Source organism: Epithele typhae (genome assembly GCF_022376455.1).
Source record: "Epithele typhae strain CBS 203.58 chromosome Unknown BXZ73scaffold_2, whole genome shotgun sequence".
Lineage (NCBI taxonomy): Eukaryota > Fungi > Basidiomycota > Agaricomycetes > Polyporales > Epitheliaceae > Epithele > Epithele typhae.
This window is the reverse complement of record NW_025954193.1, coordinates 1,430,512-1,457,160: the sequence shown is the minus strand read 5'-3', so window position 1 is coordinate 1,457,160 and position 26,649 is coordinate 1,430,512. Positions and strand designations below refer to the sequence as shown.

The 26,649-nt window shown below is 59.6% G+C and overlaps 9 protein-coding genes across 9 annotated transcripts; 6 read left to right on the top strand and 3 right to left on the bottom strand.

Annotated features, from left to right (window-relative positions):
* Positions 1 to 1,860: 1,860 nt before the first annotated feature.
* BXZ73DRAFT_38266 (uncharacterized protein) lies at positions 1,861 to 2,285 on the top strand (the record flags this gene model as incomplete). Its single annotated transcript, XM_048018155.1, has 2 exons — positions 1,861 to 2,115; positions 2,181 to 2,285. Coding segments are annotated over 2 exons (360 nt in total), but the record flags the coding sequence as incomplete, so codon positions are not given.
* Positions 2,286 to 3,903: 1,618 nt separating this feature from the next.
* Positions 3,904 to 6,020, bottom strand: BXZ73DRAFT_23092 (cytochrome P450; the record flags this gene model as incomplete). Its single annotated transcript, XM_048017667.1, has 12 exons — positions 3,904 to 3,967; positions 4,025 to 4,291; positions 4,378 to 4,459; positions 4,566 to 4,755; positions 4,813 to 4,826; positions 4,890 to 4,998; positions 5,055 to 5,170; positions 5,232 to 5,377; positions 5,432 to 5,623; positions 5,680 to 5,706; positions 5,755 to 5,863; positions 5,918 to 6,020. Coding segments are annotated over 12 exons (1,419 nt in total), but the record flags the coding sequence as incomplete, so codon positions are not given.
* A 695-nt stretch (positions 6,021 to 6,715) lies between these two features.
* Positions 6,716 to 7,238, top strand: BXZ73DRAFT_96392 (uncharacterized protein; the record flags this gene model as incomplete). The annotated part of the gene is made up of 4 exons (XM_048027065.1): positions 6,716 to 6,832; positions 6,889 to 6,980; positions 7,042 to 7,120; positions 7,179 to 7,238. 4 exons carry the CDS (start codon positions 6,716 to 6,718, stop codon positions 7,236 to 7,238), a joined length of 348 nt encoding a protein of 115 aa, XP_047883390.1.
* A 652-nt stretch (positions 7,239 to 7,890) lies between these two features.
* BXZ73DRAFT_96391 (uncharacterized protein) lies at positions 7,891 to 10,808 on the top strand (the record flags this gene model as incomplete). The annotated part of the gene is made up of 16 exons (XM_048027064.1): positions 7,891 to 7,949; positions 8,006 to 8,040; positions 8,089 to 8,252; positions 8,302 to 8,317; positions 8,406 to 8,423; positions 8,489 to 8,583; positions 8,633 to 8,721; positions 8,855 to 8,979; positions 9,039 to 9,054; positions 9,111 to 9,159; positions 9,219 to 9,271; positions 9,336 to 9,663; positions 10,006 to 10,082; positions 10,129 to 10,163; positions 10,223 to 10,527; positions 10,608 to 10,808. 16 exons carry the CDS (start codon positions 7,891 to 7,893, stop codon positions 10,806 to 10,808), a joined length of 1,665 nt encoding a protein of 554 aa, XP_047883389.1.
* Positions 10,809 to 10,931: 123 nt separating this feature from the next.
* Positions 10,932 to 12,225, bottom strand: BXZ73DRAFT_38862 (alpha/beta-hydrolase; the record flags this gene model as incomplete). The annotated part of the gene is made up of 7 exons (XM_048018264.1): positions 10,932 to 11,032; positions 11,092 to 11,266; positions 11,325 to 11,340; positions 11,396 to 11,637; positions 11,697 to 11,854; positions 11,919 to 12,051; positions 12,097 to 12,225. The coding sequence occupies 7 exons, from the start codon at positions 12,223 to 12,225 to the stop codon at positions 10,932 to 10,934; spliced, it is 954 nt and encodes a 317-aa protein (XP_047883388.1).
* A 1,363-nt stretch (positions 12,226 to 13,588) lies between these two features.
* Positions 13,589 to 13,886, top strand: BXZ73DRAFT_2099 (uncharacterized protein; the record flags this gene model as incomplete). Its single annotated transcript, XM_048017614.1, has 2 exons — positions 13,589 to 13,735; positions 13,791 to 13,886. Coding segments are annotated over 2 exons (243 nt in total), but the record flags the coding sequence as incomplete, so codon positions are not given.
* Positions 13,887 to 14,684: 798 nt separating this feature from the next.
* On the bottom strand, positions 14,685 to 15,604 carry BXZ73DRAFT_96388 (uncharacterized protein; the record flags this gene model as incomplete). Its single annotated transcript, XM_048027063.1, has 5 exons — positions 14,685 to 14,995; positions 15,088 to 15,124; positions 15,193 to 15,354; positions 15,419 to 15,442; positions 15,497 to 15,604. The coding sequence occupies 5 exons, from the start codon at positions 15,602 to 15,604 to the stop codon at positions 14,685 to 14,687; spliced, it is 642 nt and encodes a 213-aa protein (XP_047883386.1).
* A 443-nt stretch (positions 15,605 to 16,047) lies between these two features.
* On the top strand, positions 16,048 to 18,801 carry BXZ73DRAFT_73548 (methionyl-tRNA synthetase; the record flags this gene model as incomplete). Its single annotated transcript, XM_048021912.1, has 13 exons — positions 16,048 to 16,112; positions 16,161 to 16,234; positions 16,289 to 16,331; positions 16,406 to 16,594; positions 16,645 to 16,686; positions 16,739 to 16,828; positions 16,877 to 16,928; positions 16,978 to 17,326; positions 17,380 to 17,387; positions 17,439 to 17,637; positions 17,689 to 17,849; positions 17,898 to 17,929; positions 17,985 to 18,801. The coding sequence occupies 13 exons, from the start codon at positions 16,048 to 16,050 to the stop codon at positions 18,799 to 18,801; spliced, it is 2,121 nt and encodes a 706-aa protein (XP_047883385.1).
* A 1,474-nt stretch (positions 18,802 to 20,275) lies between these two features.
* On the top strand, positions 20,276 to 22,425 carry BXZ73DRAFT_96386 (uncharacterized protein; the record flags this gene model as incomplete). The annotated part of the gene is made up of 16 exons (XM_048027062.1): positions 20,276 to 20,289; positions 20,345 to 20,383; positions 20,462 to 20,472; positions 20,535 to 20,605; positions 20,668 to 20,837; positions 21,122 to 21,147; positions 21,196 to 21,227; positions 21,278 to 21,302; positions 21,369 to 21,380; positions 21,432 to 21,447; positions 21,499 to 21,538; positions 21,588 to 21,688; positions 21,746 to 21,770; positions 21,823 to 21,885; positions 21,941 to 21,998; positions 22,055 to 22,425. The coding sequence occupies 16 exons, from the start codon at positions 20,276 to 20,278 to the stop codon at positions 22,423 to 22,425; spliced, it is 1,074 nt and encodes a 357-aa protein (XP_047883384.1).
* Between the last annotated feature and the right edge of the window lie 4,224 nt (positions 22,426 to 26,649).

Genomic DNA, 26,649 nt, shown 5'->3' with positions numbered 1-26,649 from the left:
TTCTCCTTCCACCTGTGCCACTCGATGGCCCCTCGTCCAAGGTGTCCTCTGTCTCTTCGTTCCACGTTGCTAAATAATTGCATCCGCAGACACACCAGGAGAGGAAGCTAGAGATGGACGCGCGAAGCAAGACGGACGCGCCTCCACGTCCCGCCCTCTGGCGCTAGTCCAGGGCTGTTTGCCGACCTCGTCTACCAATCGCGGGGAAAGTCCACAACTGCATGAAGCTTTCGACCAAGGTGCATACAGTAACATATACACAGTGGTCGAAGTTCGCTGTATGCACTAGAGTATAAGCTACCCTTGTCCACTTAGGACATCATCTCATTGTTCTCGCCAAGTGAGTAATTTCGACGTATAGGTGATACCTCTCGCATCCCCTTGACGGAAACATATCGCAATATGTCTGGTATCACGATATGTTTTCGCCACGGGCTCGAGAACCTTGGAGGCGCAAACGCACCCTCATTCCGATATGTTTTGATGCAATTGCCTATTTCGGACTCTGGCCAGACCGGGCAAGTCCGAGAAGGTGGCTTCAGCGCAGACCGTTACCATCTGCTAGCCGCGCTAGGGAACCCTCTCGGGCGCGTTCTGTGCTGCTGTGAGGGGTTCTACGAGATAAATGACCTTCCTCACCCTGCAGGAACGCCGCTATTTGAGCGGGGAGCACAATGGAGTCCGGGCAACACCGAGTGGCACGAAACAGGCGCACAATAGCTTGCGAAAGGCGGGACAATGATGACCTGAGATAGCCACGTTGCTTTGTGCTCGCTGCCCACCAGATGCGACCTGCAGGGACGCTTCGGGCAGGGTGATCCGGCACGGTTCTCGAGGGGAGGCACATAAGGTTGACAGTGAGCTGGCGAGACGGCCGCCCACTCACGCCCACTCAACCGCGCCCCGTCCCACGCCCGTCCATATCCTCCGCCGAAAACAGCAATCCCCCCAGCCTCGCCCAGCGCCAACGCGTTGTTTCTCGCTCTCACGTCGACCACGACCAACCTCGGTTTTCTTGCCGCATATGGCCCATCCAGCGCCCCGGAAGCGACTCTACGCGTCGCCTTCACCGCCGCGCATAACGCGTTCCCCCGTCCCAAGCTCACCGCCGACACTTTCTCGACATACCACCGTTGAACCCAACTCTGAGACCGACGAAGATGGTACCGCGTCCCGGCAATCCCCTCACCTCCCTGCCTCCCACGAGCCATCCGAACGGTCCAGGAGTCGCCACTCGTCCCCTCGCTCCCGGAGCGTGTCCTTCACCACCCCTCCTTCCCCGCAGACGGTGTTTGTTGACGACGTGCCCTTCAATCCTCCTATCAACCGCTTCACCCGTCCCGAAGCCCCGACCTGGCACTTCAGCCAATTTGTGGCGAGTGTAGCGGGTACAACGACACGTCCTTCACAAGTATGTAACCTCCCTCCTCTCCTCATCCAACGACCCTCAACCCGGTGGCCACGTAGTCCTACGTTCGCCACACTTGTGCAAATAGCCCGGTAAGCTCTCCCGGGGCAAGTGGAAGCGAGCCCAACGGCACAGAAACCGAAGACAGTGTCTCCAACGCCACCCCCAGCAACGCGTCTCCTGCCATCGACCCCATCCTCCTCGAGGACAGCGCATACATCCCTCCCCCAGGCTCGACGCCGGCCGCTCCCCACTCCAATCTACAGTACTACCCTGCATACAACGACCGGCACGTACGCGTCGGGGTTTTGGAGGACCTCATTTACGAACCCACCCACTACCGCCCCCAGACGCACAACTACCCTGAGGTGGAATCGCCCCCAGACTTCACCTCCATCCAGATGGACTCGATGGGAACTTTCAACACGCTGCGTTTCCCCCGCAACGGTGTCATGGTCGCCGGGGACGACGCCTGTATCACCGACGACCGCATCCGCGAGATCCTTCGCGTCCCTCCCGACACGGAGCTCAGCCTGAACGCACTCCCCGAATCAGAACCTGGGGCTCGCCCAGGCCAGTCATTGACGGCGCTCGCCCAGTTTGCGATCCTGGGGAGCGAAGACCGCAGGCTAACTTTGTCGGAGATCTACGAGCGGCTCGAGGAGAGGTTCGAGTGGTTCGGGAGGGACAAGAACAAGTCGTGGAAGGTGAGCACGCTCGCGGACCCGCTGTCTACATCTTGTTCGCGACTTGACGCGTCCCCTACGTCCAGCGTTCTCTGCGCCATGCGCTATCCCTCCACAAAGTGTTCGAGCATGTCCCGCGTCCCCTGACGGACCCCGGGAAGGGTGGCTACTGGACGCTCAACTTCAACTTCGCGGGCATGACACGGCCGCGGAAGCGGAGAAAGCGTCCGACGAAGGCGGAACAGACGGCACGGAAGCTCGCAGCGGAGCAGGCGGGAGAGGATGTCGATCTGGACGAGGACGACGAGGACGAGTGGTTGAACGAGGATCCCGACGACGCGGATCCTGTCTACGAAGACACTCGCAGTGGACAGAAGCGTCGACGCGGGACGTCCGCTTCTGCATCCTCTGCGCACACCCGGTCAGCCAGAAGCACTTTGTCTCCGACGGCGTCTTCCTCCTCTCTCCCCGCTCCCCGGAAATCGAAGTCGAAGCCCGCACCCAAGCCCAAACCGAAGTCTTCAGCTCGCGCCAGGAATACACGCCGAACCACTCGGAAGTCCCCTTCCATTTCCAGGGACTCGACATGTCCCCCCAGCCCAGTCCTGCCGGCCTCCCAGCCGAGTGGTGTGTATTTCGACCGCGTCCCGCGCACTGTCTCCTGTTCCTCCTTCGGCCAGCCTTCCTTCGGCCGCCCCTCCATGGTATTAGGCCAATCCTCTTCACTGGGCTTCTCCAGCTTCACTTCCTCAACCTCCCTTCCGCCCCCTCACCCCCGCGCAGTCAGCTCCTCAGCCTCGGGACCCGCCTTCGGTGCCCCTTCGACCTCCCTATTGCACTTCGGAACCTCAGAAACACAGCACCGCTCCTTCACACTGCCCAACATCGCCACGGGCGTGCGCGACACGCTCTCCTCACCCCCGCACATCCACAGCCTCGGATCTTTCGGGCTGGACCCGAACATCGACCCGGCACTACTCGCCGAGGACGCGATGGTCGCCGGCCTGCAGCTCCGCGGCGTCGGGATCAGCAAGAGTGCGAGCACAGTCGCGCCGCACCTGCAGGGCCTGTTTGACAGGCCGCCGCCGCCGAGCCTCGCACCCGTGCTCGAGTCGGAGCGAACACAGGGTCTCAGCGGGCGGCACTGGACGTCGGAGATGGATGTCTAACTTCGAAGGCCGTGACACCGGGGGAGGGGCTCGTGCAGCGCGTATTGCTGTTGCTGAGTCCCGCTTCTGGCGTCGGCGCTACTGTCCTTCCAGCATCGCGCTCGCTCTAAGGAGGCAGCTGACGACGCTAGGGAGGCGGGGGCTTGACCGTCTTTGCGCGCGTTTTGGTTTAGCGCGGTCGTTAGACCCGTTCATAGTTTATTTCCCCTCTTTCGGTTTCAGGCTCGTGCTTCCTCCGCTTCGGGGCCTCATGCTAGAGCAGGGAAGTCTCGCGCAGCGAAACACCATACCGACGACGCTCGTGTTTCGTTCCCACACCTGGCCATACCTTACATATCTCCTCCGCATTTGTGGCTGTTTTCGTCCTTCTGTACTTACCCCAGGCATATCTATCGCTCCTTCTTGTTTCCATAGCATACAATATCGCTTCACTTAGTGCTTGTTCATCTGTATCGCTTCTCTGCCGACGCTCTGCTCCTAGTTGTACGATGATCTGTCGTCTTCTTGTACAACTGCGTGGTTATCGAGCTCCGTTGACGATGTCGAGTCCGTAGCTGCTTCCGAAATCGATGATAACATCGTGTCCTATCGCACACATTGTCTGAACCGCTTCGCTTTTCACCCTTCAGGTTCAGCTCCCGTCCAGCAACGCGGCATGCGTCGCAGAGCGGAACCGTATCTCGCACGGAAACTCCTTAGGTTCCCTGCAACCGAGCCCGTCAGCATGTCCGGCGACGCTCGAAGCGAGAGAGAGGACGCACACCACGAAGCCGCTGACGAACTCCGCACGCACGTCCTCGATCCGGACGCCTGGGGCGGGCCGGACGTCGAGGCACGCGACGACCGTCGCGACCGTGACCCACAGCGCGTCGAGCGCCATGTGCTGCCCCGGGCACACGCGGCGCCCGAACCCGAACACGATGAACGGGTCCGGGACGCACGGGTCGACCGCGCCCGACGGGGCGAGGAAGCGCGAGGGGTCGAACGCGTCCGGGTGCGGGTAGGTCTTCGCGTCGTGGAGGATCGCCCTGTTGCGCAAGCGGGCAACCGCGTCGGGCACGGCCGTCCCGGGAGTCAGGGAACGAGGGTCGTGGACGCAGCGGGCCAAACGCACCAGACGTTGACGGTGACGACGGAGCCCTTCTCGAGGTGGTAGCCCTTGTAGGTGTCGTCGGCGCACAGCTTGTGCGGGATGACTGGCGAGCGGGGTCGGGTCGCGCGTGTCAGCCCCGGGGTGCGACTTGGCGGAAGAGAGGACAAGGAAAGAGAGAACAAGGGCGGGTGATGATGTGCTTGGCTCACCCATAGGGACGGCCGGTTGCCAGCGTATGACCTCCATCACGACCGCGTCGAGGTACGGGACCGCGTCGATGTCGTCGAAGCTCGGGAGCCTGGTCGTCCCGATGGCGGCTTCTAGCTCCTGACGGGCGCGGGCGAGCACCTCGGGGTGGAGCAGCATCGCGAGGAAGAACGTGTGCAGCGTGGCAGCGACCTATTTCCCTTAGAGTTATAGCTGTTTTCGGTTAGTGACTAGACACTAGCTACTCACAGTCTCCGAGCCTGCTATAGGGCCAAATGGATTGCGATAAACATACGAACAAGGTCATAGTTGGCGGCAAAACGTACCGATGTACATCGAGGCGGCCGTCATCCGGGCACAACGCTCCGTTTCGGTGTCTTCGCCGAATTTCTCGCGGATGGCCTTGACTGTGCATTCCCCTGAGAATCCTTCATTCTGCCAGTATGTGATTTATGGGAGTTCATCTGTACCTGCCATGAGTAAAGACTCACTGCGCGGCGCAAGTAGTCGTCAAATGTAACGTTTAGCTGCTTCTCGGCCGCTTGCCGCCATATCGCCGCGTCGCGTTGGAATTGGGCGCCCGGAAACCATGCAGGCACATATCGGACTGAAGATCGAAGACGACGTGAGTACGGCTCGTTCCCGCGACCAAGGCGAGGTACACGTACGCAAGGGCATGAGATCCACCAGGTAGGTCCCCGCAACCGCACGGGAGATGCACTCCTGTGCAGCCTCGGCGAGCTTGATGAAAGGATCGTTCTCCGGAAGGACGTCGATGGCGTACACGATCTGCATGATGTTCGCGCCGACCATGCTGTGCGTCGCAGAAGTGAGAACAGCGGCCACACTGTGAATGGCAGATGCTCACTGCCTCAGATGCATTTGTAAACGTTTCCCGCGCTCTGCATCGAGCCGATGAACGAGGTTGTGGGCATGCTTCGTCAAGACGTGGCGGTACTTCTTGACGGGCGTCGCATGGAAGTCGGTGTGCGCCATCTTCCTGCATACTCGCCAATCTTCGTTGGCGTCGATGGACCCAAACGTCCAGCCAAACCCGGAGCTTGTTCCATTAATAAGTACGGAGTGGCAAGGCATAGGAAGAGATCGTGAACATACAGTTCATTCACCATGATCATGCGTGGCCTGATTGCATCAGATGACGAGACGACGAGGATGAGAAGGACAAAATACCTGTCTGAATATATGGAAGAGCGTTTGTCTAGTAGCTCCGTCGCGGCTTCCAACGAGCTGAGGACAATGAGGTTCCTGCCGAATGCGCTCAAGCGCAGCACATCGGTGTCTGCATGCTGTTCAGAAACACACAAGGAGACAAAAAATAATGCGCAATACCCACCGTAGTTGCGTGAAAGCATGTCATACTTCAGCCACGGGAACTGATCAAATGCGGGGATGTCGCTGACATTGCCCACAAGAGGCAGCCCATGGGGTCCTGGAGGAGAGCGTCGCGGTTGTCTGGAAAGGACATAAGATGCGACGAGAGGGACTGCAAACAGGGCAGTCAGGAAGACGTAAGAAGACATCGCGTGAACAGGACCTGGAGGAGGGTGGAGATTTTATATGGAGACAACACCTGCTTCGGACGATGAACAATTCCAAATATCCGACCGCCTAGGACTTACTGCGGCTCTGGTGAGCGCAGACAGGGCTTATGGCACCAAATGGCATGGCTTCTGGCCCCTCTGGCCACAGCCGGACTGGGCGTAGCCAGAGATAAGCCGGGCTGTGTCGTTCCGTCTGAGGCTGCTGCTGCATGCACTGTATAAGTGAGGGGGCGAGGACGCCAGTGCTGAGTCTATGTCATGGCGTGTGTCCCGCAAGTACTGGGTGGCGGAAGCAGACGTATGTGAGAGCAGGCGGGGTAAAATATTTGGGGTAGAAGCACTAGTGCCCGCTTAGCGCTAGGCTCGGTCACAATTGGGCGCGCTCAGCGCTCAGTACTCAGTTGCCACGTGCTGCAACGGGCGCGGTCCTCCGGGCCGCAGTTGCGTCACGGTCATCTCATCGCTCTGCCGCTGCTCGCGATCGCCGCCAACAACGACGGCACCGTTTGTATGAGTATGATGGGCACCCACATGCGCTCTAAGCATCGACCCATCTCTTTCCTCACCACTCCTTGCCACCGCGACACCTCATGGCCCCTCTCAAAGAGTCCCCCGATCCTGCGTCTCCTACATGGGCGACCAGCGTCGACACCGACTATCTCGTCTTCTTTGCCTCGCGTGATCAGGAGGGAAAGATGTGGTGTCCAGTACGTCCATATGGCACATTTCCCTCCGGCCACGTCAACGGAGACCCTCCCGTCAGGATTGCAGGGCGGTGGAAGACCTCGTAAAATCTACGTTCGAGCCTCCTGGGACACCTTCCGCCACGATCGTGTGGGTCGGCCAACGGTCAGAGTGAGTCCTTGTTATCATGTTTGTGCTAGTATGAGCGAGGGCACACATCGCACCTCTCCAGCTGGAAAACACCTGCTGCTCCGTTCAGAGCGGAACCTTGGAACGTGCGGTCCGTGCCTACCATTATCAGGCGGCGAGACGTAAGCACTGCCATCCACCGTTACGGCAGATTTCTCCCCATTGACACGTATGTATCAGGGCGCAAGACTCGTGGATGACGAGATCGTGGAACGGTTGCAAGAGTGGCTGAGCGAGTAGGGTGTTCCCCTATGGCCACGACCTTCCTTTTGCAACCCATTATTACTCGAAACATCTATACCGAACCACGGTTTGGCCAAACCGACAAACCATAGCCAGCGGCGCTCTCAGCCGGCTTTAAGACGCGTTGTCGTGTGTTCATTAATGTGCGCCCGATGGCACGTCCAACATTCCGGGCACGGGCCGCCCGTGAGCGTGAGCAGCGCCTGCCAATGTATTCAGTACGAGACTCGGACAAGGCTCGGAGGTGCGTGTTCTCCGCGTTGAGACCAAGTGTGTTGATTAGATACCTCACGAGGCAGACAACAGGCCCATCGTGCCTCGTCTCACCACTTCCCTCTTGCCATGTTCAGTACCTGAGACTGTCCAATAGTAAACTCAACTACAACCAGCAGCGTCCGGCTCCTTCGGACGGATGCTAGCGCTCATAGACGGGGGCGTGCCCAGTGTCGCCGGTGACTGGGCATGCCCGGACGACGCTCACCGTGCCTGACTCTACCCTTCTTTTCCTATCGTCTAGACGCGATCGCGTCTATGTGGTCCCGGCTCCGGGTGGCTTGCATCGGAGTTTGGGCATGCGCTATCTCACCCAATAAGTGATCGTGCACGACTGCGTTCTTGCTCCCTTGTCAGTGCACTCGCCCCTGCGACCATGGCATCGGTAGTCGATCCCGCGTACGTCGCCCTTGCTACAGAATACTATTCTGAAGGGTGGGTGGCATGCTCGTCAGATCCCCTTTTAAACCAAAGTACTGATTTTCAGTTAGGATGGTATCAGCATACTGCACAGTCGCTGGATGCGGTACGTCGGTACCATGAGATTGCATTCGGATCTAACATGAAGCCATAGTGTTCTTTCTGTGGGAGGCCGTCCTTAACTTGGGCCGAGAAGTGGACCTGTTCTGGCAGCGACCAACCTCGGGTGCAAGCGTCCTCTACTTCGCAAACAAGTATATCTTTTTGCTTTACAGCATTCTCAATCTCGTTACATTTGATACGTCACTGACCAACAACGTAAGCTGTACTTAAGATCTACTCTCTCGCTTTCTAACATGGCCAACAGTTGTATGTAATTTCATGTACTGAACATTCTTAACCTAAGTCTGCAACGTCTCGCATTAAGGTGCGGCAACCTGATCCGTACGGGGCTGACTGCAGATCTTGTAGCGTACATGGTTTGGGGAAGTAAGTTTCTTGTTCGATTGCCTGCTCCGTCGCAAAACCGCTCATGATATTTTGATCCAACACAGCTTTTTCCTCCCTCCGCGCCCTCGCGTTGACTCGAAGTCTGATACTTGCCGTTGGCATCTTACTCCTCGCCCTTGTCCCTGTTGGGATCAACGCAGTAGGGTCTCTTCGAGATGCTACTGCATATGTCTAACGATCAATCCTAGGTTCGTTATGGGTTTGATTTCAATGCGGCCAACGATCCGATATTGGGATGCGTGTTCGGGAACACCCTTCCGTCAAATCTGCCTCCGATGTAGGTGTAGCGACTTCTTACATGCGTGTATTACTGCTCAATGTGAATTTCCCTCTCAGCCGTACGTTGTTATCACCCCTGGATGTCTTGAGACTGAAGTGCCCTTGTTGTGCACAGTCGTATCACTTTCCAGATCTTCGTTGATCACCGTGGACTTCACCTTGATTGGGGTAACTTGGTGGAAGATATATGCCCAAGCTCGTTGGTCGAAGGTTATCTTGGCTCGCCCGACGCTTTCGACCGTCCTCCTCCGTGACGGTACATATAGCATTTGTTTCAACGTTCGACTCGCCCTTACTGATTCACTATGAGTGTAGGCACGATATACTTCATGTACGCAAATTACCAGAAACGGATCCAGCAACAAGCGCGACTCACGCATACCACAGAATTTTGTTGATTATGAACGCCCTCCATATGACTTTCACGCTCACTACCGTAAGTCCACGCAACGGAACCATAGCCGAGTTGACTTGAACGACGATGCTCGCCTCCAGCTCTCCCAAGAGGGGACCAACATCGTCAGCAACCTCGGCATCTTCACCGACCCGTGCGCGCTTCTTTTTGTTCTGACACTGTAACTTCTATACTGACATCGCAGCGGCCACTAACAGCGTCACGGCCGTGCTCGTCTCTCGCTTCCTCCTCAACCTGCAGGAGGTGAACCAGCGGTCCGCACACATTTGCACCGACAGCCGTTTGCACGACGAACTCGAAGGAACGGACCCCCACGCACCAGGGAGCACGCTCAACTTTGTGCGCGTGGTGGGCTCGCTTTCCTCATCTCTGGAACCTGATGACGTCATCGGGTTCGGCTCTGCCTCGTACGACGACACGGACACGGACGTCTCACGTGGTTTGAAGGAGGATTGGAAGTGGAAGGAGCAGGGCTTAGCTACTTTGGCGGACATCCAGTCGCCGACCGAGTCGGCCCTCCGTCCTGTGAGCGGTCTCGGGGTGGAGGAAGTGGAGAGAGAAGTTCGGCCATGACAGCAGCATGCGCATTAGTTGCCACCCTGTACTGGGACTCTTCCTCCGATAAATATCACTCGCTGGCACAGGCATCGTGTGGGCTGATGCCTTCGAATGCAAGTTGAAGGTAATGGGCTAAGCTGGGTTGTAGTGAGCTTTGAATCCCGAACATTCCCACGAATACCTGATTCTGACGTAGCACTCCTTCCCGCATCAGCAAATGTTCGCAACTTGAACTCCAGCCACGATGAACCAAGGGATGCTGGCCCTCCCTTTCCGCGTCGCGCGCGCAACACTGACACGGCCGAATAGCGCCTTTGCGCCAGTGGCAAGGCGTGTTGGTGGTGCACGTCTATCCGCGATCACAACGGCGAGCCTGCCGTCAAGATGTTGGCACACAAGTGCCCCGCCCCGAACGCGTCTCATGAGCACCAGCACCAGCACCAGCACCCCAGATTCTGCCGCACACAGTACGTTCCAACCCCACAAGTGCCATACGACTAATGAAAAACTGACCGTCGTCCCTCAGCACCCTCAGAGGACACCCTCGTCGCGAGCCTCCTGCCCACCCTCCTCTCGCTCGGCCTCCCAGACTCCCTCCCGCGCCCGCCGAAGTGGCCGGCCCCGCTGCTCCAGCCCGGCGAGACGGCCAAGTACATCCACCCGCTCCGCGCGCGCGGCTGGGCGACCGACGTGCGCCTGCTCGTCGGGAAGACCGACAGCGCGGGGCGGCCCGCGTCCGCGCCCGCGCTCACGAAGCGCTTCCGCTTCGCGGACCGCACGCAGCTGCGCGCGTTCGTCGACGCGCTCGGCAGGCTCGAGGCCGAGGAGAACGTGAGTGCCTCTCGCTGTGCCCCCCGGCGATCGGGTCCGGGCTTCGTGTGCTCGCAGCTGACGTTGGCGGGCGGGGACAGCACCACGTCGAGCGGGACGGCGCGGGGCCGCGGGGGGACCAGGACCACTTCGACGTCACGGTGTGCACGCACTATGCGCGGCGGCCGCCGGCGTTTCGTGGGGAGCCGGCCAAGGACCGCATGACCGCGGGGCTTACGATGCGCGACGCGCGGTTTGCGATCCTCTTGGAGGCTATCGAGGCGCGGATACTCGCGGGGTAGCACGTGTAGAGGGGACAATTGCACGACGATTCGTGTTTACCACATAATACATTCGCATCGTCCGACGTACATACATACAAGCAGGGGCCGCGCCGCAGTTGCTTCCAGGAAGTTATGAAACAGTCAATCCGACTTGGGCGCGCTCCCATCCAGAGGCACGTGTTCCTCCAGGAACGAGACCATCGCCTCCATCGACCCTTTCTCGTTGTACAGCTCGAAATGGCCTGTAGCCCGAGCGGTCACTCAGCACCGATACGAGGCGCGAAAAAGGATAGATACGCACCTAACGGGAAGGAGACGAGTTGCACTTTGGGTGACAAACCCTTGAGCTCGTGGAAGAATCCAAGTGGGCACAGGTTGTCTTGCTCTGCTGCAACGAGGAGCACCGGGCAGGTGATGCGCGCGCCTGAGGCACGAGGGTTGTAAAAGGGGAGCTCGAAGAGGCTGGACGCGGAGACCTGTGCAAAGAAGGCGTCAGTTCCGGGAGAAGTACGATGGCATAGCGGAAGTGCAAACCTCATTGGGATATACGCTGTCCAACAGGGATTTTAGTCTTGGGTGAAGCCAAAAGCAGAGGACAGACGCACCCTTCTTCCGCTGGCAGGATCAGATTCATGCCTTCGACCGAACCAGGAGCAGTAAGCAACCCGACCTGACCCGGTTGGGCGACGGCGGGCATGTATCGCGGAGTCATTCCGAACGTTTGTCGGAGGATGTCATGGATGCCGGCGAGAACCGTCTTCAACAGGGCTTTGGTGAGGCGAGAGCTGCCTGAGCCCAGACCTAGGAACGGACACTGCGCGATGACCGCAGTCAGATTCAGGTTCTTCTGGAACCAGAGTGGGCTTTTAGCTTCCTAAAGAAGAGCGTGGGGGTCAAAGGGCTTACCTCGCTCGACAAGGCAGTTACGTGGCCGCCCGAGAAGCTCGTCCCCCAGAGAACGACCTTCTGGGGATCGAACTCGGCCTGCTGGCGGACGTACTTGACCACAGTTCGATAGTCGTCGAGTTGCTCGGACACGAAGACGATGTGTCGAGGGGTTCCCGCTGTATGCGCGTAGAGTTGCTCGTGAGCATGGCTCCTGACGAGGACATGGGAGATGCAGCTGACCCGACGTTCCCCAACGCCTGTAATCAAAGACCACGACTGCATAACCCAGAGACGCAAATCTCTCAGCAAACAGGGACAATCCCATGCGCTTGTTCGCCGAGATCCCATGCGCCCTGTCAGATATATCAGCGCTCTAGAGACAGCAGCTTGGGACGGAAGAGAAAGTTGCTTGCATAACGATGACTGGCAACGGACGACTGGAGGATCCGCTGGCGGTCATGGGCAGGAACTTCCAGGCGTCCAGATCCCACCCAGGAGTTTTAGACGGTATCTTGACCTCACTCTTCACAAACTGTGGATCCTCCATGGTAGAATAACGTCGCAGAGATGTCGTTCAAGTCGCCAGCGGCACTCCGTGGTGGTAGTACTGCGGTCTCAGCGGTGACGCATCTGATCCTGCGAGAGGGCCGACCGTGTCTGAGAGAGAGAGGGTCGCAGGGTGAGTGCAGTCGCGGACGAGGCCTACCGGCGTTCGTCTTCGATTTCCCACAACCCTTCCCTATTTTTCTCGCCCAGAAAGGCATCTCGTCCGTCGAAAGCCGCGGTTTAGGTTGCCGCGCCCGTGCCGGCGGGCGCCAAACCCGCTTCCCACCTGATTTTGACAGGCGCTCCCACAATCCCCGAAATGGACTTCGGCTCGGCCTCCCGGCGCTTCCCCACCCTCTCCTCGACCTCGACCTCCACTCAGGCCGTCCCAGCCGTCCCCTACGACCCCCGGTACGCCTATCATGCAATCCACCCGAACTCTAGCTCTGCTCGCGTCGGTGGTGCTGGGTCCATATCACAGCCTATCGGACCCCCTCAGCGGACCCAGCTAGGCCAGAACGCCCTCCATGGTCCACTTGGGAGCCCCGATGGATCCCTCTACACCCACAACAACACGGCCATTGCGCCCACCCCCATCTACGTGGCAAACCAGAATGCCGTCCAGCACCCGTTGCTGAACGCAGCCCAGCATTCAGGGCTGGCTTCATATGATCCCGGCGTCGTCTCCAACCCAACCTTCCACCATGTCGGTGGAGGTTACTCCCGGTCGAACGTCTCCTCGACGGTGCCCTCGGTGAGCTCCCTGGCCCTCTTATCCGATGCTGGGGCGCTTGTTCATCGGATGGGTCTTTGCAGGGCTCGCCGTACCGTACTCATCCCCGAGGGAGTTCAACGGGCTCTTACAGTAGCGGAAGCGAGCATGGCGCTGAGGGTTTCACTGGCGATATTCAGGCTGTGCCCGAGGGGACGTTCATTCCGTCCGAACATATCTACGCGGCTCGCCTTCAAGAGTATACGGACCACGCTTTCCAGAGGTTCAGTGGATATCCTCCCAACCTGTACAACGCACCCGGGAACCTCCCCAGCAGCACTCAAATCAATATGACCCCTTATACGTACAACTGCCCCTCCATTCAGCAAGACATGCCGCTGTACACCATGTACGATACCCCTCATTCCATGGAGGCTCATATTCCTCCAGGGGCACATCATCTCATCCTCCCGACTTGTGAGTGCATTAAACTGCTCCCTTGTATGCGTGCTCATATGTTTGTTATCTAGATACCCCTACCGATTCTTCGGTACCTTCGTTGGATGATGCATATATCCGAAAGATGCTCGGTTTCTCTGCCAATCAAGAGCTCAGCCTCGAGGCCCTGCCTGACCCTCCGGCCGGTGTGCGCCCTGGATACACCATCCCAGTTCTCATCCAACTTGCCATCCTTGGCAGTCCGAAGAAGCGGATGACGCTGGGCGGAATTATTGAGGCACTGGAGAACAGGTTCGAGTGGTACAGGGAGCGTAAGGAGGAAAAGGATACCGCGTGGAAGGTATGTGCACTTTCCTCATTCGCGACGAGCCAGCTTCTCAAGGTACATACTGCAGGGCTCTGTTCGTCATTCCCTCTCCCTCGAGAGATGCTTCCGAAAGGTGCAGCGGCCGGTCACGGAAATTGGCAAAGGGCATTACTGGACGGTGGACTACTCCGACGGCATGGGCACCAAACGCGAGCGCAAGCGCAGGCCGCGCGCCAGCCAGGCTCGTGGCTCTGGTATTGCTGCATCATTGGAGGGGACCCCAGAACTAGTGCTCACAGATGGGCCGTCTTCATCAGATATGGGCCTCTCCTCGCCTGGTCGCTCCTCGCTTCCACTCATCCACCCGTACGAGACGACCTCATACACCACGCCGGACGTGCCTTACTTCCATTCCGGCCAGTCTTCTGGTGCGGCCTCTTACCATCCCGCCCCGATGGAGACCCTTCATACCTCCACCCACGCCTACGCCCACCCGATGCTTTCGCATGGCGTTCAAAACTCGAACGGCAGCTCTCGCACTCAGCCGTACGGTACTCAAGGTTCTTCCTTCTGAGGTCGACTCTGGATCTGGATCCACACAGTCCCTCATGTAGACACCACCGTCTTCACGACAGTATGGCTTGTTCCATGCGAAAAGCATCTCACGATCATAGACGATCTCCTGCCCCAACGGACATGTCGTGGTCAATCCTGCCATTCTCCCCCATTTTCCCTTGTCGTCTATTCCCCAGTAAAACCACCGCTCGCCCCCATGCCGCCCTATCATCATTTTTCCTACTCGCAACCCCATAATTTATGTTCGTAGCCACCGACTCTGATCGTCTCGTCCTTGGCTCGAATCCAAGCGCTGTATTCCTGTTCCACGCAACTGTTGTATCGCTGACCAATGACACATCTAATATCTATACACACCCCGTCCTCGAGCCACCAATCTTCCCGGTCGCTCCCGTCGGGCGCAGTCTCACACGTCCGTGACCTCGACGCCCAGCTCCCCGTCCTCCGCGACGATCGCCGTCCGGAGCGTGCGCCCGCCCATCTCGCGCCGGTGGTCGACCTCGGCGTAGTTCTCCCGGTCTGCGCCGCGCCCGACCCACTTCCACGCGTTCTCGCGCACGAACGCGTCGTACGACCACAGCTCCGGGCTCAGGTCGCGCGCCGCCGGGCCCGCGTAGACGTACGTCTCCGCCCGGACCGCGGGCGCGAGCGCGGACCGCGCGGGCAGGGGCGCGGTCGTGGGTGGGACGACGTACGCGTCCGTCGACGGGTCCTCCGCTGTTGGGGGAGGAGGAGGAGCACTTGGGCTCGAGGTCGAAGAAGGGGTGGAGGATGGGGGACAGGGGCGGAGGCGAGTGGGACGAGGGGACCGAGGGGGTGGACGTGGACGGCTTCGCGGGTGTATTCCTGCGTGCGCAACGGACGGAGCAGAGGAGGGGTAGGCGGGTGAAAGGGAGCAGAGGAAAGGGACGTACGTTGCCTTCGAACAGGTCGAGCAGGGAGATGTCCTGGTCATTCAGGCCTGTCACGAACGTGCCGCGCACAGTGCGGTCTTCGAGCGAAGGCTCTGGAATCCCGGCTGACATGAAGAGGTTGCGGCTCTGGGTGTACGGGATGACGGCCGGGTAGTCGGCGTGCTAGAGAGGCAGCGGTCTGAGCCCAGTGCACGCGGGAAGGAATCAGGCAGGGCGAGAGACATACGTGGATTTTGTGACGAGTATAGTCCTGGACATACTAGACGGTGAGCGTAGTGGGACAGTGTCAATCGCAGTCTCGTACCAGGAGGATGGCAGGACATAGTTGCAAATCGGCACCTGGGTGACCTATGACCCTACGCAGAATGGAGGGATGCATCAAAGTACCATAGAAGAAAGCCGAGTAAGACATCTCGTGGTACCCCGGATGGTGGGTGGTAAGTTCAAAGCTCTGCAGACCACCATCCTCGAGGGCGGGAGTCCTAGTTTCAGAGAACCCCTTGAGGGATTGGTGATAAGATAAGGGGCAGTTTGGGCTTGATGCATGATATACGCGAAAGCAAGAAACCGAGACTCAAATTGTGCAACGGACGCGTGCATTGAGGTCGCGTAGAGGGACTGGATTAGATGAGCTGATCCAAATGAGCGTCGCGCCGTTACACCAGAGTCCTCCTCTGTTGGATGTCCGACGCGTTATTTGCGTGTGTTTGGATCGAGTCAGGCGTCGGCTAGATTTATATGGATCTCTCGCGCGATCGCGCTGCTCTCACAAGTTCTGGACGATCCGCTGCTCACTCTCTCTTCTTCTCCGCCTCCTCTCCCCTGCGCACTTATATCCTAGAAGATAATTAGACTATGGCGCGGAAGATCCGCGAAGCCGACGGGCTTCTGCGCGTGCTACCGAAGCCCGGGGAGACTATGTACGTGCGCCTGTCCTCTAGATCTCCTTGTCCCTAACGTTCCGGTAGCCTGCCCGTGGATGGCGAGAGCAACGTCCTCATCACCTCTGCGCTCCCCTACTGCAACAACGTCCCCCACCTTGGTGCGTTCTCTGTTTCTCCCAGGTGATCGAACGCCGAATTCGAACTGGATGCAGGAAACATCATCGGGAGTACGCTCAGCGCAGATGTGTTTGCTCGGTGCGTCGCTTTACTTCTCCGGCCCGAACATTCTGCTAACGCGTCTCTGTAGCTATAACCGTGAGTCCTGTTAGCATGGCCGCGGAGTCCGCCTCACACGACCGACCAGGCACTCGCAATCGGAGAACACTCTACATCTGTGGGACGGACGAGTACGGCACTGCGACGGAGACCCAGGCACTGAAGGAGAAGCTCACCCCGAGGGAGCTTTGCGACAAGTACAACGCTATGCACGCGGAGACGTACAAGTGGTTCGAGCTGAGGTGCGTCGGTCATTCCAAGGAATGTTTCTCTGGCCTCATGTTGCGTGCAGCTTTGATCACTTCGGCCGCACATCGACACCCCTACACACCGAGTAAGCAGTACGAGCCCGGTTGTATGCGCCACAGAAGCCAACCATGACTTAGGATCTCCCAGGGAATGTACCTGAACCTCGCGAAAAACAACTACCTGGAACGGCTCGAGAAGGAACAGACCTACTGCGAGGGGTGCAACAAGTACGTCCAACATCCCGCCCGGCCCGCTTTCCCGCTGACTCTGTGCAGGTTCCTCGCCGATCGTTTCGTTGAGGGAACGTGCCCGCACTGTAACTCCGACGTACGTCTGTCTCGCTCCTCCAGCTGTGCGGCCCGCTGACCTCTCTCAGGACGCGCGTGGAGACCAATGCGATGTCTGCGGGCGGACGCTTGACGCGGTTGAGCTCATCAACCCGCGCTGCCTGATCGACAAGACGCACAACGTCGTGGCGAAGACGACGGCGCACATGTACGTGCGCCTGAACGAGCTCCAGGCAACGACGGAGGAGTGGATCAAGAAGTCGTGGAAGGAGGGCAAGTGGTCGCCAAACGCGGTCATCAACGGCGACGGGGAGCTCGTCGACGACCGTCTCCGTGGCGGACTGCGCCCGAGCCCGGTTACGCGCGACCTAACGTGGGGTGTGCCAGTCCCGCATGTGGAGGGCAAAGATCATGAAGGGATGGAGTCGAAGGTGCTCTGTATGTGCTTCGTTTTGAATGTGCTTGGTTTTGGCACTCACTCGTATTGTCAGATGTCTGGGTAAGCTATGCTGCTGCGCTGGGAAGCTTCATCCGCTGAACGCAAGTGCAGTTCGAGGCGTGCATTGGATACCCTAGTATCACCGCCAACTACACATCGGATTGGGAGAAGTGGTGGTTCGACCACAAGAACGTCCGCCTGTTCCAGTTCATGGGCAAGGACAACGTCTACTTCCATGTCATCTACTTCCCATCCATCCAGCTCGGTGACGGCCGGCCTTGGACCATGCTCCATCATTTGTCTACAACAGGTGCGCATGTAAACAGAGCGGTTCTGATTCCGGGCTCATATGGGTCGATAGAGTATCTGAACTACGAGGGTGGCAAGTTCTCGAAGAGTCATCAACGGGGTGTTTTCGGGCCGGCAGCGAAAGAGACGGGCATTCCCCCTTCGGTGTGGAGGTATTACCTCATCTCGACACGACCAGAGACGGCGGATGCCATGTTCTCATGGGGAGACTGCGTGAGTACACCTCCCGTGCGCGGTTGCACTCTTACCGACTCCGCGTAGATTGCTGCGAACAACAACATACTGCTAAACAAGTACGTCTGTTTATCTCTCGAAACATGATGTTGCGTGCTGACGCTGTCTCTGAAGCTTCGGCAACTTCGTCAACCGGGCAATCAAATTCGTCGTCGCGCAATACGAGGGTGTCATCCCGGACAGTGGCGACGCGCCCGGACCCTACTCGCCCAACGACGAGGTTGATGGCCAGTTCATCACCGAGGTGAACGCGCTCCTGAAAGAGTACACCGACGCAATGGACGCCGTCAAGCTCCGGCTCGGTCTGCAGACGGTCATGGCCATCTCCGCCCGCGGCAACCTCTACCTGCAGTCCTCCGGGCTCAACAAGCAGCTGATGACCGACAGCCCGCAGCGGTGCGCGCAGGTCGTGGCGCGCGCGCTCAACCTGATCTACGTGCTCACCGTGCTCGTGCACCCGTTCATGCCGTCGACGGAGGCTTCGATGCTCGCGCAGCTCAACGCGCCGCCGCGCGGGGTCCCGCTCGCGCTCGCGAACGACCTGCTCCCTGGGCACGCGCTCGGCGCGCCCGAGCACCTGTTCAAGAAGATCGAGGACAAGATGGCGGAGCTGTGGCGCGACAAGTTCGGCGGGCTCAAGCCCAAGGCGGACGAGGCTCCCGCGGCGCCCGCTCCCTCGAAGCGTAAGGCGGCCGCGGAGAAGAAGGCGGCGGACAAGGCGAAGGCTGAGGCTGCAGCAGCAGCGAACGCTGGCCTGAAGTCTGCGGCGGTGCTTGCGGCGGAGGAGAAGGTCGCGGCGCAGGGTGTGGTGGTGCGGGAGTTGAAGGGCAAGCCGAAGACGGAGGAGGGGGACAAGGAGGTCGCGAAGGCTGTGGATGAGCTGAAGCGGCTCAAGGTCGAGCTCGCGGAGGCGATCAAGGCTCAGGCGTGATGCGTTGAGGTTTTGATTGTTGCATGACATCCGCTAATTTGGTGATAGGTCTGTCATCATCTATGTCGGGCAGACGATGATGGTGAGTGTGTACATACGTGCTGCATCAAGGATAGATAGTGAAAGCCTGAAGGACGCTGGAGTCTGGAAACCGGCACGTGCCTGAGTCCGTGCTTTTCGGCCAATCAGATTAGAAGTTGGACGCGCCAGGGCCTGGGGCTCCGTAGATTCCCATCTGCTCGGGCATCTCCCCTCGCAATTCTTCTCAAAAGGAGCTTTTTAAAAACTCCGAATTGCCTCGCCACTTCGCTGTACTACGAGTCGCCCTACACACCGCGCGACAGGATCACATGTGCCCGGTGGACACCCCGGGCTCTGCCATGACACCCCCAAGACCTGCATTTCCGACCCCGGGCTCGTGTCGTCGCCACGGTCGGCCACGAGCTCGCCCGAGCTTTGCGCACCCCCGGACGCCGTCGCGCGCGCCGCGCTCAAGGACAAGGAGCTCGCGGCGTAGGCCGTCGCCTTTGCCCACCTCGTCCTAGTCCGTGCAGCACCTCTATGGGGACGCGAGCCGCCAAGTGCCCCGCGCGGCGGACGCGCAGGACTACACGACCGCGTTGTTCAGCCTGCGACAGATCGCTCATGCCAAGGGTCCATGCAGGTGAGGGAGGACGAGAGAAACGGCGGTGGCGGTGGCGGGATTGTCCCAAGTGCGCATATCGCGCGCGCGCAGCAGAATTGTAGACTCAGCACAGAGACGACCGGATGGCCTTCGAGTGTAAGCAGGCCCGGTCGAGCGGTGGCGCAGCCAAGGCTCACCCATCTCCCATGCGGTGGATGTTTTCTTTGCAGGAAGTCTGCACGGCTGCTGCCCACCTGGGCCGTTCTGGCAACGGGACGCGAGATCTGCATCGCGCTAGACCAGGTGCGCGTCCTGTAGGCTCCGACGCTCTGGGTCGCACTCACCGTTTTGATGGGCGCGAGTGATGGTTCTGCGGTGACGTCGGTCGGCGGACGGGCCCGGCCGGGGGCCCGCGAGCCTCGTCGCGCGCTGTGCGCCCCGGTGTCGAGCGCAGGAGCGGGGGAGGGCTGAGGATCGCTCGATCGGCTATGTTCGCCTGCGCTGCGCAGTGCCATACACCCCAGCGGCCAGCCGGAGCGTCCATCACGCCTAGCACCTGACTCGCGCAGAAACCGTCCGGCGCCACCATCGCGTCCGCCCGGTTCACCTATATATCCTTACCTGCCCTCACCAGCAGCCGGCGCGTGGACTCCCCCCATATCATCCTAACTCCCTTCCTCGCCCGCTGCCCTTCCTCCCCCTTCCCGCCGCCCGCCGCCTTCCACCCCCGCCCCGGCTGTCCACGAACTCCTCCCCCGATCCCGGCTGTCCGGTCACAACCCATCCGCCCCACGCGGGCCCCGCCGCTCTTCCCCTGCATGCATTGATAACTTCCACCTCTCCTACACTATGGCCGTATCGATGTGAATACCACACAACCCCGATTCGGCCCGCCATCTGCTGACCACATTCGCGCAGTACGGGCGTGCTGGTAATCACCATAGCCTTCGCAGGCATGTGAGTGTCCCCCAGTTCTCCATGCTCAGCCCACCCATGCTCACCGTCGTAAATCTTCACATCACTTCGGCTGTCCAGGCTGTGGGGATGTAAGCTCTTCCCATCTCTTTCAATAGGAACCTGTCCCTCATCCACCCCGCCGGGTATGTAGTCAGCTCGGCCACGGCAGGGTTCTACTGTGTGCACTGTTGGCGTAACGACAAGAAATTCCTCCGCGTGGCAGTGAGTGTCGAGACGATCGATTGCGTTCACTCACCCGCGGATCCTAACGCGCCTCATGACAGGTCGTGCTCGTGTGGGTCGTGGACACTTTCCATTTTCTGTCCTTTGTTTATACAAGTCCGCGCCTTTCTCTCCCACCCGTCATGATGCTCACGGAGGCTGCTGTAGCATGGGTTGAAGTGGTTCCTAAACATGCTTACCTCCAGTTTGACATCAACGAGCCCAGGACAATGTACGTGGGTCCATCCGGTGCACGGAAGACGAACTGACATCGCCGTTTCGGTGCGCAGAATAAGCAACGTGAGCTTCTGATCACTCAATCAAAGTGCTCAATCACTGATTAGGCGACGTTGGGATGCGAGGCCAGACCTTGACGCTATCTTCCGTGCGTCCTCTCTCTCCCCACTCCTTGAAAGTCCTTGGTTCAAACCCTCATACTAGAGTGCCTTGATTCTCCTTGTCCAGATGTAGGTCACACCGTACGTCATGTTCAGCGCACGCGTGACATATTTCTAGGTTCTATCTTCAACGAATATATGCTTGTGAGCATTGTCGACCTCAAATGTGGTGAGTTGCTCATCCGTACGCAGTCGGTCGGAACATATGGACGGCCATTTTATTGGTATGTCATTCCTTGTTGAACATTCTCCCCCCAACCAATCACGCTCGCAGGGCTTACTGGTCGCGGCAAATTTTGGTCAGTTTGCCGGTCTTCCAGCTTATCGCGAACGCTGAAACTGATCGCTCACCTATGTGGTGACAGCAATGTCTATCGGTGAGTCCCCTCCGTACCATGTCGCCTCTTCTGTCGCTCACCGTCTTGAAGTGATCACCTACAAAGCGTCAGTATCAACTAATTAAGTCGTGACCGCTCTTAACACCTCATACCCCAGGATCCTCGGCAAGACATTACTGGCATATCTCCGACTTCAGGTGAGTCCCACCTTTTACCGTCCAGATCCTGGCTCCGACATCGCAGCAGCTTCTCGCAGGCATCTTGGCGGCATTGACGGCGGCGTCCGACATCGCGCTCACTGGCTGGATGATTTATCTCTTGATGAAATCAAGAGGTCATGGTCCAAGGTAGGTGTACATCCTGCAGCACGCTATTTGGAACGTTGGTTGAATTGGCCCCGACAGGTCTCGAAGGTTGATCAATCGGCTGGTGGGTCCAACGCCGGATGTGACGCCTGGTCCTGTATTCATACGTCGTCTAGCTGTTATACTCGTTGAACTCCGGATTCGTGACGACTGTGCTCGCGTTGCTCGCTCTCCTGACGGTGCGTTGCCTCTGCACACGGCGTCTGTCCCGCTAATCGCCGTCCCCATGCGCAGCTCTTCCTCTCCCCCACCACCGGGATCTTTTCCTTCTTCTTCAACGTCGGCGCGCGCAGTCCGTGTCCTCTCACATTATCCGTGCAGCCCCCCGCTTACCTCCGTCCCCCACAGCGTACCCGCTCTCGATGTACAGCAGCCTCAACGCGCGCGAGGGCCTCCGACACACCATGGCCCGCGGGGAGCCCATCGCCACCGTGCCCATCACCGTCACCGTCACCCGCCGCACGGACTCGGGCTCGGACTCGGGCTCGGGCCCCGCCGCCGGCACCTCGAGCTCGGGCAGCCACAGCATGTCGGTGCGCATGTCGGTGCCCCGCCCGCCTCCTCCCGTTTCGCTGACTGACGTCCTCCCTCGTTCCCCCCTCCGCGTCGCCCTTCCGCCTTCCGTCTCGTCCGCCCGCAGACCGACGCTCGATCTCGGTTCTCCCTCCCCTCTCCTAAGTCCCTCGGCTTTCCACCACTCCCGGGACGGCTGGGTCTGAGGGGGAAGACGGTCTCGGGCCCGTAGCCCCGCACGTGCGTGCGCGAGCGGGCCAAGGACCCGGGCCCGTGCGCGGCGTGACGGCGTCCCGTCGCGCATCGGAAGGCCGAGGAGGCCGTCGGGGGGAGCCATGTGTTGGGGCGCGCGTCCCCGCTGGAAGTCCCGCAGCGTGGTGTGTGTACTAGTGGCGCTCTCTGATGCAACCTTCCGCGCCGCCGCCGCCGCCGCCTTTCCCTTTCCCTTTCAGGGCCAAGTTCGTTCCCGCGCCGCGCGTGTTCTAGACTCCGGCGAGGACCGACGGTGCGGTATCCCGCAGCGGCCGGGAAGGCGACACCTATGGCAACGCGCGCGGCCGGCGGGGGGAGCGCCGGGGGTGGTTTATGCATTGTGCTCGCGAGACTGTGCGCGTGATTTGTACGTACGGACAGGTTGTATGCATTATCGGTCGACCTGTATGTACCGCGCGGGTTCGAGCGACGCGCAGCCGTCGAGCTCGCCCGTCCATGTTTGCCTAAAGGTGCCCTCTGGCGACAAGCTTTAGTTATATTCGGCCGGGTGCACGGAATATCCCTCGGCCTGGGATCATTGGCAATGGGGGTACATGACGTGGCGCCCACATGCTTGCCCACACATGGCAAGTGGGACCGCCGGGGCGGGTGCCGCGGCTCGCGGGAAGGGTAGGTGCTTATGGAGCAGCACCAGCGGCGCCGAGTGTCTGGACTCTAGTGGCGACGCTCGGAGATCTATTGGTGGAGGACGGGACGGGGACGGCCTTTTGAGTGCATAGCGTACGACGACCCGCCCGGACCACCGCGTGCGCAAGACCGCGCGGTGGGCGTTCCCCGACACTCGGCAGATCCGGAGGCCGCAGGACGCGCGCGCGCGAGAACCAGTAGATGGAGACCCACTCGAGTACCGGTCGCAGCGAGCTTTGGATCGGCTACAGGCGAGGGCCTAGCATGGGCTCACCTTCGTCGTCCTCGCTCCAGCTAACGAGCTTCTCGTATGTTCATGCGAGGAGCTCGACGATTTGATGTGTACGGTGTAATCAAGGTGCGTGCGGTAGAGCAGAGGTGATTTGGACAAAGTCGGAGGCGTCCCTCCCCAATGCTGTTCAGTACGGCTGTCGCTCAAATGGCTATAGCCTATGGCTTGCATGGGGAAGTTGGAGAGCCACGCCTTACATAAGATGTTTGTGAGCGTAGTAGAACATGGAGCAATAAGCTGAAATATGCACGCGGTGTCAGAGGGACGGATGATACGCACGAGACTTGAGTACGCACCGAGTGTCCCCAGTCCCCTCCTTGAACGACTGCGGCAATCTTGAGGAACGCTGGTGGCCAATGGGACCGAATCACGCACCATAATGATCATATCCCAGGCTGACTATCGGCTTGTTCGCCACTTCCACCCCGTGAACCCTTTTTCCTTCGGGACCAAGAATTCGAAACCGGGAAGACTTGAGTGGGCCGCCCAACGCGACGACGGGGAAGCCAAGGTACTCCGCCGACTTCATGCGGCATCTTACACACCTCCAGAAAGTGGCCGGGCCATGTGACGTCGCATTTCAGCTGGCGTGGCCAAGCTTTGCATGTAGAGCTTGAACCGGGGGGCACTCACAACCACGGACGAATGAGAGCGTGGCACCGCGCCTTCCTCCTCGCTCTTCTGGTGCACGTAGTGTCGGACGTCCAGCGTCCCAAACCCGTCCACGTCTATGTCGCGCGGTTGGCGTTGATCGAAGCCTCCGACTTGCACCAGTCGAAGCCGTCCTACCAGGGCGCGACGAGCCGCTTGATGGCCGCGAGGGGTGCGCCATATTCCGAACCTGCTTCGTAGAGTACATCGGGATTGAAGCGGAATGGCTTTTGCTTGTGCTTGAGGGGGTCGAGAGCGAGTGCGTCGTCGGAGACATTCGAGGTGAACACCTCTTTATACATGGTGGACGGAAAGAACGAAAACGAGGGACCGAAGGCGCAGGGTACACCATTAAAGCACAATCATAATGTGCGCGCACGTTGAACGTTGAACGGTGACCGCACCCGGCTCCGGGCTTGCGCCCGCGCGCATGCCCGTGCCCCGCGTCTCCACCGGTGTTCCCGCTGTCGCTGCTGGTAGTGCTCCCCCGCGCCCCCTCGAGCGCAGACTCACCCTGGTTATCTCCGTTGCCATTTCTCCTCCCCGATCGGCGAAAGAGGTGCCGACAATGGCAGCCAGTGGGCATGAGTCAATAAATGTCGTGCGGCCTTTCTGTGACACAACCCCAGAATCGTTAACCGCATGGGCGCTGTTGCGAACAGTGAGGAACAGAGCGAGGCCACAAACGCGCTCGGCCGCGCTAGTCAGGACAATGGCGTTGAAGTCACGTGGTAGAATGAGGCCGTGTGAACACCGGGACGACGTGCTCCCGTCATCCAAGACTGCGACTTGATCCCCATCTTGCTCTTTCAATCATGTCCTCCGCACATTCTCCGGCAAACGCAACGCACTGTCCAATGCGATGGCGTGAAGATTGAAATCACAAAGGACTGTCTGGTAACATCGTGCAACGCCCACTGTGCTCCTGTACTAATAGTAGCAGCCAGCCACAAGATCACTGTAAGATTGGGTGCGCCGCCACCTACCACAGTGCTGGGCTGCCATGGCTGGTTCGACAACGCATTAGTGCTCCCAACTATCGCGACTATTTGTAGCCGATACGAGCAGATGTTCGCAGCCCGCGCGCTTCATGCTTGCAGAGACGAGCAGATCCGCCTGCGCGCCAAGGCGACCATTACCCTGTCTCCCTTGGGGTGCTGACGAACGTGGGTACGACCAGAATTCTCTCACCGCCCCCTTCCTCCTCGCCACGGAGCCAAGACCTTTGCCGCAGGTCGCCTTCTGTCCCCGCGCTACAGTGGGCGGGCCTCTTGCGCCCTTCATCGACATCCCCGCCCATCCCCTACGTGTCCACCACCGATTCCTCCCCCGCTCGCCATAGCCCCCCCTAGTATCCATCTTGTCGAATTCTACATCGGTTAGTAGAGACTGTCTCCCCTCCAGGGCAGCGCTCGATCTGGGATCTCCCCCTCTCTTGGACACATCCAACTCTACGAAAGCCAGCTCGTATCCACGAACCCGATGAGCTGGCTCCATCCGCAATCCATAGTTTCGCACTCGCGGCTCCGTATGCGCGCGGACCCGGTTCCAGGACCAAACACAAATTCCGCGCGCTGACTCTGGAAAAATCGCGCTGGACGACCATGGTCTGTGGGCGACCTCGAGAGCCGTGGGGCTCCGAGGAGACGGAGGCACCGCAGCGCGTGCGCTCTGATGCCAGCCCTGCGCGAGGTCCGCGGTCCTTTCGCGCCCCGCGCCCGCGACGGTGGGTGGCGAGGTCACGGTCTCTCCAGCGGCCCGCGGCGGGCGCTCCTCAGCCAAGTCGGAAGTCGGCGACTTCGGGAAGCGTCATGCTTGTTGTACTGCTGTACGTATCGTGCGCCAGAATCTGATCTGTCTCTCTCGCTTATACTGATTTTGGCTGGAAGATTTGAAACGTGAGGTCGAGGCTCCGAGCCCGCCGGCGGCGCGCCTCTTGTGTCCTGTTTGCGAACATGGGTGCTCACCCCATCAGCGGAAGCCCGTCGCGCCAATGCAAGCGTCGCGTTTCGGAGCGCCCCACTACGCGCCCGCCCGTCCGCCTGCCCGAATACGGTGTGCCACTGCGCGTCCGCCCCCAGCGCTGCGCGGCGCCCCGCTCGCCACCGCTGCCCATACACAACCTCTACACAGTTCTTACACAATTCTTTTGGCCTCGAGCACGCGCGCCCCCCGGCGTCAGCGCCCCGGTCCGAGACCAGTGACCGGGCGTCTGGCGCGACTTGTTTCTCGACCACCTCCTCCCCTGCGCCCGCCCTCCGAGACCGCGAGCCTGAGCCCGCGCCCGCTCCCGCCTGTATGTGTGTGCGCACCGTGCACGGAGTGCCACCGTTCTCGCTCGCCCGACGGGCGAGATGTGGTCTCGGGCGTGGGCGCAGGGGGATGGGTCGTCGCCCACCCTCATCTACGGGTGCAGCCTGTAAGTGGAGAGGTGAGCCGCTTGATGCACCTTTTAACGGGGGGATGGAGGGCGGAGAGTGAGTGTCCAGAACACCGCGACCCGCCGCCTCTCGTGCACCCTCGTGCACACTCGCACTCGCACTCGAAAGCTGAAACCGACGATCTTTCAATTGTAACGCTAGTAGCC